Source organism: Syngnathus floridae, chromosome 16 (genome assembly GCF_059516105.1).
Source record: "Syngnathus floridae isolate MCC-2025c chromosome 16, RoL_Sflo_1.0, whole genome shotgun sequence".
Taxonomy (NCBI): Eukaryota; Metazoa; Chordata; class Actinopteri; order Syngnathiformes; family Syngnathidae; genus Syngnathus; species Syngnathus floridae.
Window position 1 is genome coordinate 3,891,007 of NC_142428.1, and position 17,688 is coordinate 3,908,694.

Here is a 17,688-nt window from a genome sequence, read left to right on the forward strand (position 1 = left end):
GACGCCGCAGCCTTGGGAATCCGCCGCACCAGCGATCAATAGTCAGACGGATTCACATCTGGAGCCAAGGCCTACATTTGGATTTATATATTTGATTCTTCCTTTTGATTTTCCAACGCTTCTAACGACTGGATTTTTTTTTCTCTGTGTCAGCATGCGGTACAGCTTTTTATCATTCCGGGGCTGCCTTCTGTGATACTAATATCGGAGCCGCCGCTTTCACAAAGAGATCTGCAAAATTGGCACGTCAAGAGACGCCGATTTAGTCACCTGTGTGTTTTTTTTAAATGCGTACTTTCACGCAGAGACGATACTTCCCGCAATCAAACGTATGAAATTTTTCCGTCAGGCAAAAGGATGGTGGTGAGCAGCGGGGCATTCTGGGTAAATGGTTGGCGGTGCAGACGAGGTCCGCTGAGGTTGGCGGGTAAAGGAGCAACAAATTGACCCGCTCGGCCTCAGTCTTTGATGAGCCACTGGGATCATAAAAGCGGATCGGAGCGCTCAGACAACCAAGGAGAGAGGATATCAATGGGAGACCGGGGGAAGAAATGAAAAGGTAAGCAAGTAGGGGGGGGGGGGTGAGAACAAGAGACGTGGCTCCCAGTTATAAGGACCCCACTGTGCAGGAATCCTCAGCGCTCGACTCTGGACCGAGCGTCGAGGCAAAACAAAAGCGGTGGAAGAAAAAAAAAAAAATCACAGGGAATGGCAGTTTTGGGATTTGGTGCAGTCAGAGTCCCATGACAAACCAAACAGTGAAACACGAGGTCTGGTTTTGATTTTGCACTCACCGCCTCCCCTATCCCTCAACCTTTTTCTTTTCCTCCGCCGTTTTTTTATTAAACCCTGCTTCCACGCTTACACTTCCTCTCTATGCATGCTCTTCTTCTCTGGGTGTGAGATGCATATCAAAAGCGGAATTGAGGCCCGCAGCGCAATCCTCATCGCTCGCCACCGCCGACTTAGGGGGGGGGGGGGCTCGCCTGCGGGGCGGCACCCACCGAAGGTTAAGGGGTAATTTGAGGAAACCGACTCCGGGATGCGAAACCAAAATCCGCTTACATATTTTCGCTTTGAGCCCTGAAAGTTCACACAAGCGAAAAACACATCCCCAAAATCAGCCATCGCCATCTAAATAAGACCACCCCGCCCCCTCCCCCCCACTATCACAGGCTACCTTACATGGTCTGTAATTACAGATGACATCATCGTTCAGTTAAGGCGGAACACATTTTGGACTTGTGTTATGACTACATTGCCATTTTGCAGCGTTAATTCCGTTCAGCGTGAATATTTCACTCAAAAGTAATTCTCGGAGGGTTCCAAACTTGCTTCAAGCTTTCCTTTATGGAGCATGTAAGTTCCACAGGAACGAAAAAAAAAAAACCCCAAATCCTTATGTTACCCCTTCTGACACGTATGGTGGCGAACCAAACTTGACCGCTGGGTGGAAAACGTGGTTTTATTCTCAGTGGGGCGCACAGTTGTTAGATTTTGTACTTCGCAGATGCCACGAGGGATTTCCCGCTGGTGTAAATTAGTTGTGGTGAAAATGCTCATTTTTGTTTCTTCATTAAGCTACAAACAGCAGGAGTGAAAATTAACCTAAAGTGAGTGAGAGGGAGGGGCGGGGGGGAGTAAATGGGGGAGATTTGAGGGGGAGGGAGAGGGATTACGGCAGCTTTCCTTGCATTTCCACGTACACAAAACATATGGGGCTGATCTAGACGGGAGGAGAAAAAAAAAAAGACGTACTGCACGCAACTAGAACAGATCTGGATTAGGGGGCAAAGTATAAAAGTCCGACGGCGGCGATTGAAACACACTCAGGCTTATTACAAGCGCGAGCGAAGAATGACGGCTAAGCCGCGCCCGCCGTGACGCCCGAGAGTTGATGTGGCCTGTAATATAATTATACAGCCTGTGAAAACGCGACGTTACCGTTTCACTTTTCGGTCGTACGGGCTTGTTATGACATTTCAGGGTCGGCGTTGGTTAGTAAGAGCAGATGGTGTCCGTTGAGCGGCTAGCGGACAATAGCGAAGGCACCTCCTCCACACCGTCTTTATCAAAGTGGCTTGTCCAATTGTGCCTAATGTCTGTTTGGCAAACAAACGCACACAAAGCATGGTGGCTATTGTCACCAAAGTAACGTGATGACTTTCTTTTTTTTTTTTTCTCTCTCGTCGCGCGTTTGGAAGCAAAACGGGCTGCCCGGGTTGCCACGGGTGACCGGAGAGGTGACTTTTGGGCTTGGAGGCAAACAAGCACATGACAGATTAGTGTGTGGGCCTCCTCTAGGCCTCCACCTTTGTGACCTTTAGGAGCCTCCCTCCCTCGCCATCTTCAAGCCCCTTAAAACCCTGCTTCTCTTTTGTCTTGCCGGGAAAAACTCTGGCATGAAAAAGTCAAATACTTCACTTCTAGAGACCATACCATGAGGACAGCGGCAGCCAATACAGCAGATAGTTTTTTTTTTTGTTTTTTTAAAAAGAGGAAGAGCTGTTCAAAGTGTTTGCAGATGTATCCCGACCAGTTAAACGCTGCTTGTGCTGCACACAAGGATTAGAAGGGTGGCCAACACGGGCTCAGGGGGCCTCGTGCGGTTCATTGGCTGCCAATCGGGGTTTGAGGTCAAGAGCAAAAAAAATGTGGATTTATTATCAAAACCATGTTAGCTCGTTAGCTAGCAGTACCGTAGGAATCCCAATGGTTGCTTTGGCACTGGCAGTCAAGCCAGCTTTTTTGCTGCCATGTACATAAGGAACTGAGGAGTGATGAGTTGAAGTCGAGCTGCAGAAGGTGCGCCAGATCAAAAGTGTGATTGCGTAAAAAGCAATTATCACCATGCATCGAATTATCTAAACTGAGCCATTGGCGGCGTTAAAAGAGGGGGGTCATTGGGGCACTGCCCCCTCTGAAATTGGCTTGTACCCCCGCAGGCGCCAGGCCAGATAATTCACTTTTGGGTATTTTCCAATTTTTTTTTTTTTTCTGGATGACCCCCCTACCCCTCCACAAGTCTACCAACCAAAATGAAGTTCACTCGGTTATCACAAGGGGACAAACATTCGTGGCCTGCACCCATGTCTTGCGAATGACCCGGGCAGCCTCTTTTATGTGCATCTATAAAAGGGCGGTTGAGAGAGCAGCTCCCATAGGAGGGCTCGACCTGGCGATGACACCCCCGTTGTCATGGAGACTAATTCTACGTTGGGCCGGGGATGGGGAAGGGGAGGAGGAGGAGTGGGCAGAAGCATTGTCACTGGTGTATCTAATGATGTTTGCAGCACAATGCACTCATCTCCTCGCAGAGTGGGATGGGTCCTCACTTGGGTTAATCACATGACACAAGCAAAGTACTGTATACTCTCTTACACTAAATAATACAGTACACACTCAATTTAAAAAATCGAGCATCATTCTCTGGGAACACCTGCACAAAAAAGTGCTTTTTATTAAAAGTTAACGAAGCTAAGATCTTGAAAAATCTCATCTGTAAAGTGAATTACACTCTTAATATTATTGATGAATACAAATTACTCAATATTGACCTATTTTTAGTTCTTGATGGCGGGAAATGTTATCTTAAAATTGTCAATGGAGTTAGTAAAGTTTTATATAAATTGGAAAAAATTATTTCTACGTTCCATTATTTCTGCAATAGTATTTTATTTTAAAATATAACCTAACCCTAACCCCCCCCTCCCCTTTCAATGCTCTACTGTGCAACCCTCTATGGACAGCGCTTCGCCGCCACAGTGCAGGCACTTTAAAAAAAAAAAAAAAAAGACGAAGGGATGTATCGCTTCCCCTTCAGGGAGCCCAAGGGAGCAATACACCTGGCTTAGCAGCTTAACAGCATTTCCCCCAAACACCCAGGCCAAAGGGTGACCCGGCAACAAAACTTCAGACACTTGATAGCGCGGGCGGAGGGGTTACCTACTCTTCTCCTATTTATTTTCCTAAGTGTTTCGCGGGCTTTACGCAAAATCCAGAAGACAAGACCAAAGTGGTATCTATGCATCGGACCGCTTCCTGTTTTCATTACGAGGCCGACCTTCGTCTTTACAGGGGTGAAGGAGGGCCGGCGGGGGTGAAGGGAAGGGGAAGGAAAGCCAGCGGGCATTTTAAAGCAACACTACCAACTCTTCTAACAACTAATTAATTGACAAAGTCATCAAAAGATTGAAAATCATCCTGGTATGTAACTGCTGCATCATCATCGTTGCATCGGGGGCGCAGCAGTAGTATAACGGCGAAGTTTACCTTCCTGATAACATAATCTCCCTGTAGTATTGAAAAGCTTATACCAACAGTCTGGGATTTCCCTTCCTCTAATGTGGCTGGAAGACATCCAGAACCTCATGGGGACGGACTAGGGAGGGAGGGAAGTGGGGTATTAAAGAGTGGGAGGGAGCGAGCGGACCCGGCTAACAGCAGCTGAGCTGCCCGCCCGTGCGGCCCTTTGCCAAGTCCGCCTTTGAGGTTGCCAGCTTCGGCCGGACTTCGGGTTATGACGCAACGGGTTCGGATCTTGCGAGGCGGCTGACATCAAGCTTTTAAGTTCTGTTAGGAACAGTAAACCCCTGACTTGGCTTGAGTTTCCGCCATGTGGTGTGGCGGCAAAATAGCCATGGGCAGCGTCATAAAAAACAGACAATTATAATTCATGAAATTTTTTTTTATCTTGGACAGGCCAAATAAATAGTCGAAAAAATAATTCTAAAGCTAAACTAAGATAAGCAACTGTGTGTGTCTGGGGGGGGGTTAGCTGCCCTGTCCTTTTGGAGCCTTTGAGACAAACGTGACAATGGCTGGATGTTGAGAACATATGTAGGGAGACCCCCGCGGCTCACGGGAGGAGCGGGGCGGCTCCTTTTCACTCCTCAGGCCTTCGTTTAATGAATGCGCCCGTGACAGAATGCCACTATGGGCCATTCACAAGGCAAAGTCCCTCCAAATGCATCCAGCAACGGCAAATACATTTGCTTAACAAATTAAAAGAAAGGCGGATGGAACATTGCGAGGGTGTGTGTGTGTGTGAGAGTTGATGGGTGGGAGAATTGGATGGTGAGAGGAGAGAAGGGGGATAATTCAATTAGTCCTCTTCCTCGGCGAAGAAATAAAGGCAGGTTAAAAGGGAGGGATTATTATTTGTACAAGACGAGCCCGCGCTTTACACAAAGGAAACAAATAAAGGTTGGAGAGAATATCGACAAGCTGGAAAAAAAAAAAAACAGGGGAGGGGAGGGGGGGTGCTTGAAAACACTCTGAATGAAGCACAACTGTTCATTGAGTTCTTTCCTAAAGACTCTAAAAGCTCCATTCCGATGTGGAGCAATTTGCATCAGGTCTTATTCCCATGACGACACAACGAAATCAAATGTTTTATGACGGTAAACTGCGAGTTCAAGCCACGAGTCACTTTCGTTCTCGCAAATAAACGCCATCAACTGGACGCACGCTCACACTTCCGTGCAGTCGGGGAAGCGAGTTGTGAACAGCTGCTGAAGTCATTTTGATAATGATGAGAATAATAAGCAATAAGCGGGCCTGCCTTGGGGTGGGGTGGGGTTGAGGGGGGGGGGGGGGGGGGGGCTTTGCAGTTGCAGCTTGACTGCTCCTGAATAGATAAAAGTGATTAAAGCACTCCTGATTATCCCCTGACCAATATGGAATGGATTTAAGGCTCTTTCAATTAGGCCATATTTGCTGGTCACTCATTATATTTTGGTGGACAGGACTGAAGGGGGGGGGGGAGGGGGGGCTGTAGTTGAAGATCAGGATAAAGTTGACGGGCTTTTACCGCCGTGTCCGGCTTGTGTGTCGCATGCTGCTGCTGAAATGTGAGCCGTGTGGCAAAATCAATACGGCCTGATGTTCTGATAATGTACTGACATCAGCGAGGGTACAAGTGTGATGGCGGGGGGGGGGGCTTAGGGAGGGGCGACCTCCCCTCTGTGCTTACGAATAAAATAGACACACATGGCAGTGCCTCTTTTAGAAAAGACAAAATATCGATACTGGCCAAATCTATTTATTTGGCTTTATTTATTTATTTTTATTTATTTATTTTTTTAAATGTATTATTTATTTTTGCATGTTAAACTATGAGGGTAGATTTCCTTTTGTTGTTTAATAATAAATGAATATAACTGAAAAGCACCATTACAAACATTGTCTCCCCCCTAAAATTTTATGATCATGATAGTTTGACCCTGGAACAGATCAGTGGTAGAAAAAAACGTATTTTTGGATGCTCCAACAAGCCAAGCAGTCAGCGTTCAGTAACAGCAGACAGGAAGTAACCATTGGCCGCTCCTGCCTGCCCAATGTCGCCCAACAAACATGGCGCATCCCAACATTGGATTAACTGTCCCGCGCCTTCCCTCCCGCCCGCCCCATTGTTGCCGGGAGTGCGCTGAGTAAGATAAACAGTCCAAAGTGATTAGATTGACCCGGTCACTGTGCTCCTCTGTGACAGGTGGCTGACAGGTGAGCCCTCGCTTGTTCTCTCTCACGGTGACAACTGTGTGACAGCTGCATTTGCCAAATCATCAAAATAATTATAAAAAACAACTCACTGTGAGATGCTGAAAGAGCCACGCCCTCATGATGTTGGTGGCCACCTTGGGGAAAATGCCGCGTTTTTTCTGCCTCTTCTTATCCTTATCCGGGTCGTCGTCGTCGCCCGTGCCCGGCGATGCCACGCTGTTGTCTAAACCATCTCCTGGGCGGAAAATAAAGCCTGCATGAGACATAAAATGCCGCACGGGCATACCAGAGCGCGTCTCGTGAAGGATGGATAAACTGACAAATACCACAGCTGATACCTAAGAGTGCAACACAGTGAATTTTACGCTCTTATGAATTGAAGATATGAAGGTGGGAGGTGGAGGGAGTGGGGGGGGGGAGGGAGGGGGAGGATTTAGATGGCCTTAGACAAAGGCCCATGTTGAGTGAGGGGTTTACATTGAGACCTAGCACTGTTGTTCTATACCCCAAAGCATGTACAAGAGGCCGGGGGGTTAAGAACTGGAGTGTTATGGTTGGACACCAGATCTACAGTAGGGGAGGGGGGGAGGCGAAATCACCGAGGAGCTTTGACATACTGTACGAGTCATTAATTCAATTACATTTGCAGGCTTGACATCGAGCATGGCAGACGTGTACGCAGATAAAATCGGAGCTCCCGTAGTTAATCGTTTTTTATTTCAGGCAGCGTAAATGACAACCAAAATATAATTTTGCAATCAAAACTGAGTTAAGAACTAAGAAATTGGAAGAAAACTTTTATAAAGTCAATTTTACAATTATGACGAAATGACGGAAAATTCCCAAGTATGCCGACACGTGACCACTTAAGCTAAATTGTGCAATATTGGTGGATCATTTTAAAAAGTGTTTTAATGTTCATATACAGTACTACACAATATTTTTGGAGAAAAAAAAATATTAGATATTAGTTTGGTACTTATATAGAGAGACACAGTACTCTAGTCCCAACCCCACCACTCGAGATTAGCATAGCTAGCTAGCGTACGCTTGCATTACCGTCGGCTAGCGCGTCTGACTCCAACAGGAAAAGCCGATTTCTCTTTTCAAACAAAAAGTTTCCATCCCTGCACCCTCATTTCTTCTTCCCCGCATTAATTGTGCATTAGCAAAAAATGATTTACTTTTAACACTGGTGGTTATTTTTCTTGCCCCCGGGCACAGATGCCTTGAAAGCCTTCCTTGAGGGCATCTAAATTATGTATCTGAAAAACTCCTCCGCCAAGGCAGCGAAGGACCCCGACATTCTCCAAATTCGAAACCGGCGTGTCGGCCCGGTTTTAGAGCGGCGTCAATCACGGGCACCTATATGAGCGCTAATCTCGCATAAATATTTGAACTAATAACCTTAGAAAAAAGGGATAGAATCAAAATGCAAAATAAATGACAAATACAAGGACAGCGGCGAGGGGATCGGAATTCTAACCACCCCCCCTTTCCTCTTTCAGGCCTTTCTGTCCTTGTTTTCCTTCCACATCATTAGTGCCGAGCCACACCAAAAAAGGGGGGAAACAGAGAAGTGCCGACTTAGCACTCGGCGTGTGAAGTCAAAGAAGCAACAGCCCCTCTGAGGGACATATGGGGTGTTGTCGTTGTACAACGGACATTCATTAGTCGGCCCAGCGCCGTAAATCCCACGTTAAGTACGAATCCTTGTTCAGGAAAGCCTAAAACAATAAACTCCACTCCGACTGCGAAAGGGGGGGGGGCTTCCTGAGAAAGGCGACTCCACACGGAAGTCAACAACACGACGCTGTGAATTTTAAACACACTGCCTCTTGAATAATGTCGCAACACACTTTTGTTTGTTTGTGCGTGTTGCTTTTTCCAAGTAAATCCCTCTCCCGCTGTGAGCGGTCGAGGCCTCACCCGGCGGGAGCCACACGTTGGCCAAAAAGGGCCGGCAGATTAATTTTATTGACGTTTCCATTTTCACTGCAACGCGATAGCCTCCGCCAGCGAAACGGGGGCGACCCGGGCGTATTTACCCAGCGACCTGTCACTTCATTTACCCAGCATGCTCGCTGCCTCCCCACCGTCGCCGCCTGCCAGGGTGAAACCGGACGCCGACGCTTTCAGCTCCTCCTCAATGTCGACTAACCAGACATGTGGCATTCTGCTATGTACTTGACTTGCGTGTTTTTTTTTTTTTTTTTAAAAGCACAATATCTAAAAAAAAATAGAATAAAAATTAAAGTTTCCCAAAGTTTTTTTTGCATATTTTTTTTTTTTTGTTAACCTCATTCAGGACTCTTCCATAGACCTCCACACATGTTTGTGTGTTGAAGATGCCCAGTGGGATACACAGAGGTCTTCAACGTCCATGTGTTTATTCGAACTAAAAAAAAACCCGAGGCCATGTCCAGAAGGTACGACGGAAGAAAAAAAGTGAAAAAGACAAAGAGCGAGAAGGGGCAGAAGAATAAAGAAGAGGCAACTTGCAAAGGCTCATTACATCTAAAGGAGAGCCGGTGCTTTGCATCCACCCCCACCTCCTTTCTTAGGAGCCGAAGAAGGAACGCTGCAGGGCAAATTGTCCCAAACGCTAATGGCTTCTGACTGTTCCCTGGCAACTCTGCCATTCTAACCTGTGCGGATGCGCACACTGGGAAAAAAAAAAAAAAAGTAGGCAGAGGAGTGGAGGGAGGGGGGAAAAACTGTGGAAGGGGGCAAGAGTAGGGGGAAGCGTCCCATCATCTGGCCATGTGACACAGATGGGGGTTGGCTATTAGGAGGCAGCCAAAAGGCCTCGGGGAGCTGAGATGCTGGAGTGTAGCCTCGGGCACTTTTAGAAAAGCAGCACCCTTGGAGATGGGGGGAGTAGATGGTTGGGGGGGGGCGTACCCTCCTTCCTGCTCTCCGTCTTAAACACACGCCAGCCATGCCGTGACAGGCCTCTGTTTAAAAGTTGCCGCATAATTTCACACGGCGGAAGAACGCAAGGCGGGAGACACAACGGGTCTAAGTGCGCTCCCCCCTTCGTAAGTCTCAACTCGCCACCGGTGGGTGCTTATTAAAAATGCATACACATATATCTTTGGCTGTGAGTAAATTGGTCTCGAGGCTGAGCTCATTAACGGCTCGGTGGAGGAGGACTGTAAACACGCTGCAACTCTTGCTTAGCCAACGTATTAGCGCAACCGGAGGGGAGCCAGGACGTTTTTTTCGGAAGTTTCTTGCATTAAGGGTTCTACACTCTGCACAGAGGGCTACCCAGCCTTTGCTGGTCGATTAATTAATCGGCAGGTTAATTAATGATTGAATTGTCTGTCGATTGTCTGATCATGATTCAGTTTCTGGTTTGGTCGGTAACAGAAAATCGGCAATAATTTTGATTATTGTTTTCCAAAGTAGAAAGGGATGTTTATAAATGTCTTGTTTGGAATAAACACAAAAATAATCAGTCTGCTTTCGTCAAGGATTCGATCCATTTTAAGTTGATTTTCAAAATAGTTGTTGATTTACAAACGAATATCATCTCTAAACGATTAATTGATTTTCAAAATAGTGGTTGATTTATAAATTGGCCGTTGTCAAAAATTACTAAATTTTCAAAATAGTTGTTGATTTATAAATTGGCCATTGCCAAAAACAAACAAATATTTGTGCTTCAACTTTTTAAAACCACATCCGCCGCCACAAGACATCCAGTGGTGCATTTCACTCTCCATACAGCGAGTGGAGAGTCTTTACACGAGCTTTGGATGTTGCGCGGTGCACAAGGAGGCCCCCGGTGTTTGTTTCGGGCTAATGAAGCGAGAGTGTTGAGGCAGTGGCTTAGGGAAGCCGTGTTTCAAGTGACTTATTACCGACGAGGGGGGGGCCTTGCCTCTTCCTGTGTCCATGCGGCCCAGTCAGGCATGTTTGGAAGAGGACGGCAAAGTCACCGGACAAGCTCTATATGTTATATAGGGGCGCTCTTATTATGAGCTCGCCATAGCGACCGTGGCCCCTCCTTTCCATCAACACCCTATTAGACCACCTCAGGCTCGGCCACGGAGAATGAGCAGAAAAGAAGTGAGGGATTTAGGAGCCTCTTTTTTTTTTTCCACCAACATAAGCAGCATTTAGCACATCAGCCCCCCTCCCCTTCCCACTCACAAATGGCAGCGCAATAGGAGAAGCGGTAGGGGCTCCCGCTTTTGTCCGTCTGGTTACCCCCTTTTATTTACTCTGGATTTACCGAGGGGTCTTTGCCTAATCACACGCACGCAAACATGCAGAGAAGTGTTCACGCCAAACGTTGGAGTAGATTACATCACCTCGGACTAGAAGTTGACATGAGCAACTTTCCGATCCATAGACTTTTTTTTTTTTTTATGCAAGGCAGCAGCCAGGGGGGATTTTTTTTTTTTTTTTTTAACGCTGATGATTTCCTGATCTGTGCTTAAACAAGCGGCAAAGGCCCTCGCACTGGACCATAAAACAACAGCTTAGTAAACAGCAAGCATGCTGACAAATTGCTAGCGCTCGGCCCGGAGTCATTAACAGCCCTAAAACCTGTCAGAGCAATTACAACAAAGTCTCTCCTTCAGCGAGGCTCCCTGCCAAAACTCAGATGTCACTACCCCCTTTTTTTTTTTCCTTCCTCTTCCTACCACCGGGACAGCGGCTAAAGGTGAAAGAGGCAAAACGGCCACGCCTCCTCCTCACCACTTTTGCTCTCCTGCCTAACAATCACGACGAGACACAGCTGTAAGTGCATCGCGGCGGCTACGACTGGACGACTCCGCTTTGCACGGGAGGGTAATGTGCGGTTGTCTTGCCCAAAAAACACATCATTAAGTGTTCCCTTAATGAAGTGGAATAAGAGCGTCTAATTAGAAGGGTTTTACGTGCGAGGAGCCGAAGCAGTCAGGCAGTAAGGAGTGCGGTGGGGGTGGAGTTGCCAAACAACTCCTGCACCTCACTCCCTGACCCCGCCCCCTTTTTCTAAGCCCCCCTAACCCCGCCATCAGGCACATATCTTTCTGTCATCCCTGGAATGCCGGAGATAAGTATCTCCGCCGATACGTGGCCTCTCGCTGTGACCCACCAAAAAAAAAAAACTTTGGTGGTTTTTTTTTTTAAGGCGTTCTTTGAAAGTTACTTTCGCGATCAGGGGTGGGTCTCAGGAAATAAAGATGCAGCCACTTGCAGATGTCAGGATCCAATTTGCATGGATGGCAAAAGGGCTAAATTGCAGGGGTGGGCGGTGAACTCAAAGGGAGTTGTGATGCCCATGACTGCCCCTCACTCCATCTGAGGCGGAGGAGCTAATGAAGGGCCTTTGTGTATCCGGCAGACGTTTCACCCTCACTGGTGCTCCCTGTTTTCGACGCTTCTCTACCAAAGAACAATTTTGATCATAAACTGTAAACCTGGACTTTTTTTTCCCCACCTCCATTTTGATGCTAGGCACCCTAAATGAATTTAAAGGTTTATAAATCAACAAGTCAACCATCAAGCTTCTATGCAGTCTTCTCATCACCCAAACATCAACTATTTTTTTCCCTCCTTCTCGCTCCTGTTTTTGTTTTTCTTCCCATGAATGTCCTGGAGGCAAAGGAACAAAGCGAGCAGAACTGATTACTGCGCTGTTGCCCTGCTCCGCCAGTCTAAACTCTGTTTGGCTTCCTAATGAGCTTACTAAAAAGCCAATTCATCACCCATAACCCCCTTGTGCGACCTGCCTTGAATTCCGCCACCCCAACATCATGGCTAGACCAGGACAGACGAGTTTACAGATTGTCAGGAGAGCATTACTAGCACCTAAATGTGCTCACCGTGCACTAAAAACATTTTTATGCATGGTGGTTTGATCTTTACAAACTCATGCCAACCAGCTGTGTCGGTATTCTAATTTAATAAGCCGTGATCTCATTGTGTTTATAAAAGTGTATTTCACATAAATTGTAAATAAAAGTGGACCTAGCAAAGAACCCTGTGGCACACCCTTGCAGCAGGAATTTATTATATTTAGAACCGAAAGGAGCTGATAGGAAGGAAACATGGCACTGCGCTATAAATGCTAACCGGTAAAAAAATCAATTTACAGTATACCAAATTTCTCATGTATATTTATTCCATAACATTAATTAGGGCATTTTTTAAATGCATATTTTCTACAAATTACAACGCATTCATTCTCATGAGAACATGACGAAACAGGTAAACAACTACAAATGCGCAGGAACGAACCCGAAAAGGGAGGAAGGAATCTTAATTCGGTGTTGGTTGTGTGTGTGTGCGCGTGTGTGTCGGACAGCGAAGGCTGGCTGTAAACTCCCACAGTTCCTCATTACACCGAGTTGAAATGATCCTCCTGACACCTGAGCTGTAACCAAGAGATTACGGAATTGATGAATCCTCGCTTTAAAATGCGGCTGTTTTATTCTGCTTTAGTAATTAATTCTTTTTCCGATATGGTATTGATTAAGTGTAGCCCCTGATAAAGTTCAAACCCAGCCGGATCCCTGCGGGGGCTTTGACTCGGGCCCGTGCCGGAGAGTCAATGGAAACTTCCTTCTCTATGTCAGAGCAGTTTAGCCTCATAAATTAGTCTGAACCATCAACGGCATGGAGAGGAGTTCATACATCCTTTGTGAAAGTCAGACATAAAGCAAAACACAATGACAGTGTGCCACATACAGTAGAAACCTCTTTGGACCCTTTTCACCAGCCGCTCTCATTCCCGCCAGAAACGAGGGTGTTGTAGAACGCCGAGCGGGAACATGCATCTCCTCTCACAAAACTATTCTTTTCATCGTTTTTTTTTTCTCCATACACTCGAACGGGGCTTTCTCTCTCTCTCCGTCTCTCGGGGGAGCCAACTAGTGTAGAAATCAGTCGGCTTTACGAGAGCGCCGAGCCGCTCGCGTCTTGTCAAGACCCCTCACCTACCCGCGTCTTTACAAGTCAATAACCCGGCCCGGGTGTCCTCCGTTGGGCCCTGGCACACATTCACCCCTCGCGATAAGAAAGGCACCCGTTTGCGTTAGCTTCGTTTAGCCTCAAAATACTCGGTGGGCACCGAGGAGAAAAATGTTCAAAACCGGACTGTGGAAGTTTTTAAGATATGTTGGGTACGACGACAAAACATTTATTTGAATAATTATGACAAATCTTGGTGGTTTCTCTTTTGGGTGAAACTTCAAGCGCTTGTTACTGTACTGTCTTGCCAAGAGGAACGGACCTGACTCCAAATAAGCTCCTCATCACGCGGCGTCAAAACTTTCACAAGCCTCTCTCATGCTATTAATTAGCATCCTCAGCTTTTTGAAGCTCTCCATCCCGATTCTTTTCTTGTCTCCCTTTTTTCCGTGGGGTTATCGACGTTTCAATTCTCCCCTCACATGCACCCTCAGCCCGCCGATACCCCCGAGCCTGCTCTCTGAGACGGCTGGCTTGGCGGGGGGGGGGGGTGAGAAGTAGCAAGCAACAACGAGGCTGTTAGCTGTTAGCCAGTAGCTAACAGCAATGAGCGCCCCCGTGAGAGCCAAATCAAAGAACGAGGCCCTTGAAATCCAACTGGGCTGTAATGAGGGTGCTCGAAAAGAACAATAAGCATACACTGCACGGCAGAGGAGAGTGGGAGTACAAAAATAATGAAATAACCACGGCGTAACAAAAGACAGAGGGAGGGCAAAGGGCCACAGCCAGTGGTGAAGATGGAAAGTACCATCATCAACAACAACAACAAGGGGGGAGGGCTTTGCTGCATGCCTTTGGAGCTTGCACAACAATGGACACACAATGGCAGGTACTTTGAATGGCAGAAGGGATCCCCCTTCGTGCACTCGGAGGGCTTCATTTTGAACCAGGCTTCCTTTGGACTCAAAGGATGAAAATGATCTCATTGTTGGGGCAAAGGAGGAAGAGCGTCAAAAGTCTGCCAGGTGCAACAAGGATCTGTGCAACCTGGCCAGATCAGCATGTTGGGCTCCTAATCACGACTTTGTCACGATGGACATCAGGACGTAACAGGTGTGCTAGAGGAACGCCAGGGATGTTGTCAACTGAGGATGGATTTATTCTGCACATTATAGGATTGACTTTGGAGTTCGGAACATTCAGAGAGTCTTACAACTTTGATTGCTGGAAAGCAAATCTAGCGAGTTGGCACGTCAGTATTTTATTTTATTTATTCTATTTATTTTATTTATCTTATTTATTTTATTTTATTTCATTTTATTTTTATTTAACAAAGTACATTTGCACTATAATTACAGTAACATATTTCATTTTAGGAATGTAGTTTCACTTCATTCCCCCCCCCCCACACACTGAGAGGTGTTCCTAATAGTTTGATGACCTCATTTCACAATCCGAGCATTCCGAGCATATGATTTGGCCCCTGGTCCGATCTGGCGGCAGACAATAACAAATACATTTGTTTAACTGCTCCCTCGATGAGCTGACTGCGCAGGTGTACCTAATGTTGTGTCCGGTAAGTTGTTATTGGGTGCCCCGTAGGCACTTTTCACCCCCTTCACTACTACGGCTACCTTAGGAGCATTCTTTACGAGGTCACAAGGGCAAGCTTCACAGATGTCTCCTGCAGACACTCACTTGTCTAAACATTGCATCCCCGGGAGTAAGCATTCATACTAAACAATGTCCACCCCTCCCCCTCCCTCTGGAAAAAGTTAAACGTTTTCCTCTTTTCTCTCCCTCTCTCCGTCTTTATTTCATTGTTTCACAGCTGAATGCAACTTTACAGCGAGTTCCCCCGACGCTTTGATAATGAAAAGAACGCACGCGCTTATCAGCAGATAAGTGGTGTTTTCTGGTTGAAAAAAAAAATACTCGCCGTCGCCTTACGTTTCCTGCAATTGTTCAAACGGGCGGGGGTGGGGGGGCTGAGTCATCCTCAGCTTGTTTGCAAAAAATGGCAATGTTGCTTTTTCTCGCGTTGGAGGGGAGGAATGAAAAGTTGTCGTCAAGGTGGGAGGAATCTGCACCGGCGCGTTCACGATGTTTGAGTAGCTAGCGGTTAGCGAAAGTGTCAAGTTAATGTGCTTCGCTGTCTCTGTGGCTTTTTTACAGTGACGGATGAAGTTGGATGTCAAAGTCGCTGCATTTGTAAAACCTCACATTGCGGTATTCCCTTTTTTTTTTCTTTTGCTGATTTGATCTAAAATATGATGGTTGGATCCAAGTGGAATCGTTTCATCGTGTAATCATAACGCTCCACATCATAGCATACCGGTGGTTTCCCCCACATTTGAGGGCAGCGCAGAAAAATTTGGGTTTTCCTTTCAAAAAAACAAAACAAACGGCGAAGCCTCTCGATTTTTTAACTGCAAACAGACAAGACTTATCTTTCAAAAGAAGTGCAATTCATAAGTTTTAGCCAAGCAAGTCCGATTTCTGGTCACCCCCAACTACCCTGGAAACAACACAAACTATTCAAACGAGCAAAAGGACAATATTTGAACATAAATAGTTGCGGGGAGGATTCCTTGGCCTTCATTAAAGGGAAATCAGGTCTTTTTTTTTCTGAGGGGTGGGTGGAGCGTGACACGAGAAAGAGAAGCGATTGCGGTGTGCGAGACGAGCTTTCAAACATGGAAGTGTGTAATTGGCGCCGAGCGAGCGAGCTCTCCTCTGCATATCTTACGCCTTTTCATCTTGACTTGTTTCTTCGTAGCGCTCTCCCTCAAACATCCCCTCTGTCTTTTTTTTTCTAAATTGATAACCCTTTAAATGAATTACTGTAAATGCATAATGAAGGCTTTTCTCAGCTTCAGCCCCTGCAGCCAAGCTGGGATGGAGCGTTTATTTCATTTACAAGTCATTTCCCACCCCCATTTTATTTTTTTTTTGGTAGCGAATTTAGCCCCGGCTTTTCCTTTGCGAGCGTTCACAGCTTGGGGCGTGTAAATGAGAAATTATCCTTGCTGACTAACAAGGCGAACGCCTCCTCTGGGGTGATCAAAAATCATGAGATGCCTGCCTCCAATAAACATCGAGAAGGGGGCTCAGGGCGCTACCTGCTGATAGGAGGCTAACCCCGCAACAGCCGTGGAACGCTCAAACAAAAGCGATCAGGTGTGGAGACGGCGGGGTTCCTATTGTACCTTTAAAAAAGCCGACTTGTAAGAGTCATCAAACGTGCTCCTGGAGAACAACTAGCAAATGAGCTTATGCTGCCTTCTCAAAAGCTTTGTTGGAAGATGAGCACAACTCGTATCATCATCCTCCCACGCTCTTGGACGCCGCTAGCTTAGGGTAGCGTGAGGTTCCAAACAAGTACAAGTAAAGCGCATAACAAAATAAGCCTCGGTTGGTCTCGCTTTTGCTAGCTCGCGCTCAATCGCAGCATGAAGTGGGTAATCTGAACTGCGAAAGACTTCCTGGTGGGCCACAGCTAGTGTACAAAAAAAATCATAAAAAAAGAAGCAGAACACAGTCATGTGTTACTCGTAACAGCAAAAAAGCAAACGGTGGCCATCTTAAAGTTAGCGTAAGTCCGCTAATGCAACGGTAAGTGGTGTGAATAGGTTTCAGATAAAAGCGCTAACAGGAAGTGCCGCGTTAGCTGCCAAAAACGATGCTAGCTAAATTGCTGTGATCTAATTTGGATGATTGATTTGGAATTTCGTTGGAAGGAATGGTAAGCTTTTTTCTAGATGGCTACGCTAATAGGGGTAACGTTTTTATCGTCATTAAAACTCCTGCTCAACTTTGTGCCGTTCATCCGTTTCTTTGTTGTCGAGACGGTTGCGGATTTGGACATCGGGCGAAGAGGAGAATCGGGAGGTTACGGGGTTAGTGGGTGAGATTAAAGAGGCAAAAAGGGAGGTGGAAGAAAGGAAAAGAAAGTAGAAGAGCGCAAGGCCCATTGGTCAAACACAAAAGGGCAACGCCAGAGAGGACATTTGAAGTCAGGGTTAAACTAAGCGCACCTTAAACGGGGGCCGCCGTAAGCCGTCCCCCTGCAGGTGTGCCTTTGACACACTTGGCCTCGCTAACCTCGCTCTGATCCCAAATGGGGCCGGTAGAAAAAAAAAGAATAAGGGGGGGTAGGTAGGGAGGGGGTGAGGTTGACATCCTGCCGCCACGGCCTCCTATTTTCCTTCTATTACATCCCCGCACGCGTGCTTACACTCTGTGTAAACACACAAACACGCCAGCAGACGCGAG

General features: G+C 46.7%; 1 protein-coding gene across 8 annotated transcripts in view; it reads right to left on the reverse strand.

Moving 5' to 3' along the window:
- meis2a (Meis homeobox 2a) overlaps window positions 1-17,688 on the reverse strand; it is a 132,167-nt gene that overhangs the window by 30,255 nt on the left and 84,224 nt on the right. For 4 of the 8 annotated variants that reach the window (XM_088401038.1, XM_088401036.1, XM_088401037.1 and 1 more), the window contains one exon: window positions 6,591-6,754. In XM_088401038.1, the coding sequence (XP_088257164.1) occupies window positions 6,591-6,754 (164 nt within the window). The remainder of the gene's footprint in view (window positions 1-6,590; window positions 6,755-17,688) is intronic. The other 4 variants (XM_088401044.1, XM_088401039.1, XM_088401043.1 and 1 more) reach the window with 2 other exon arrangements.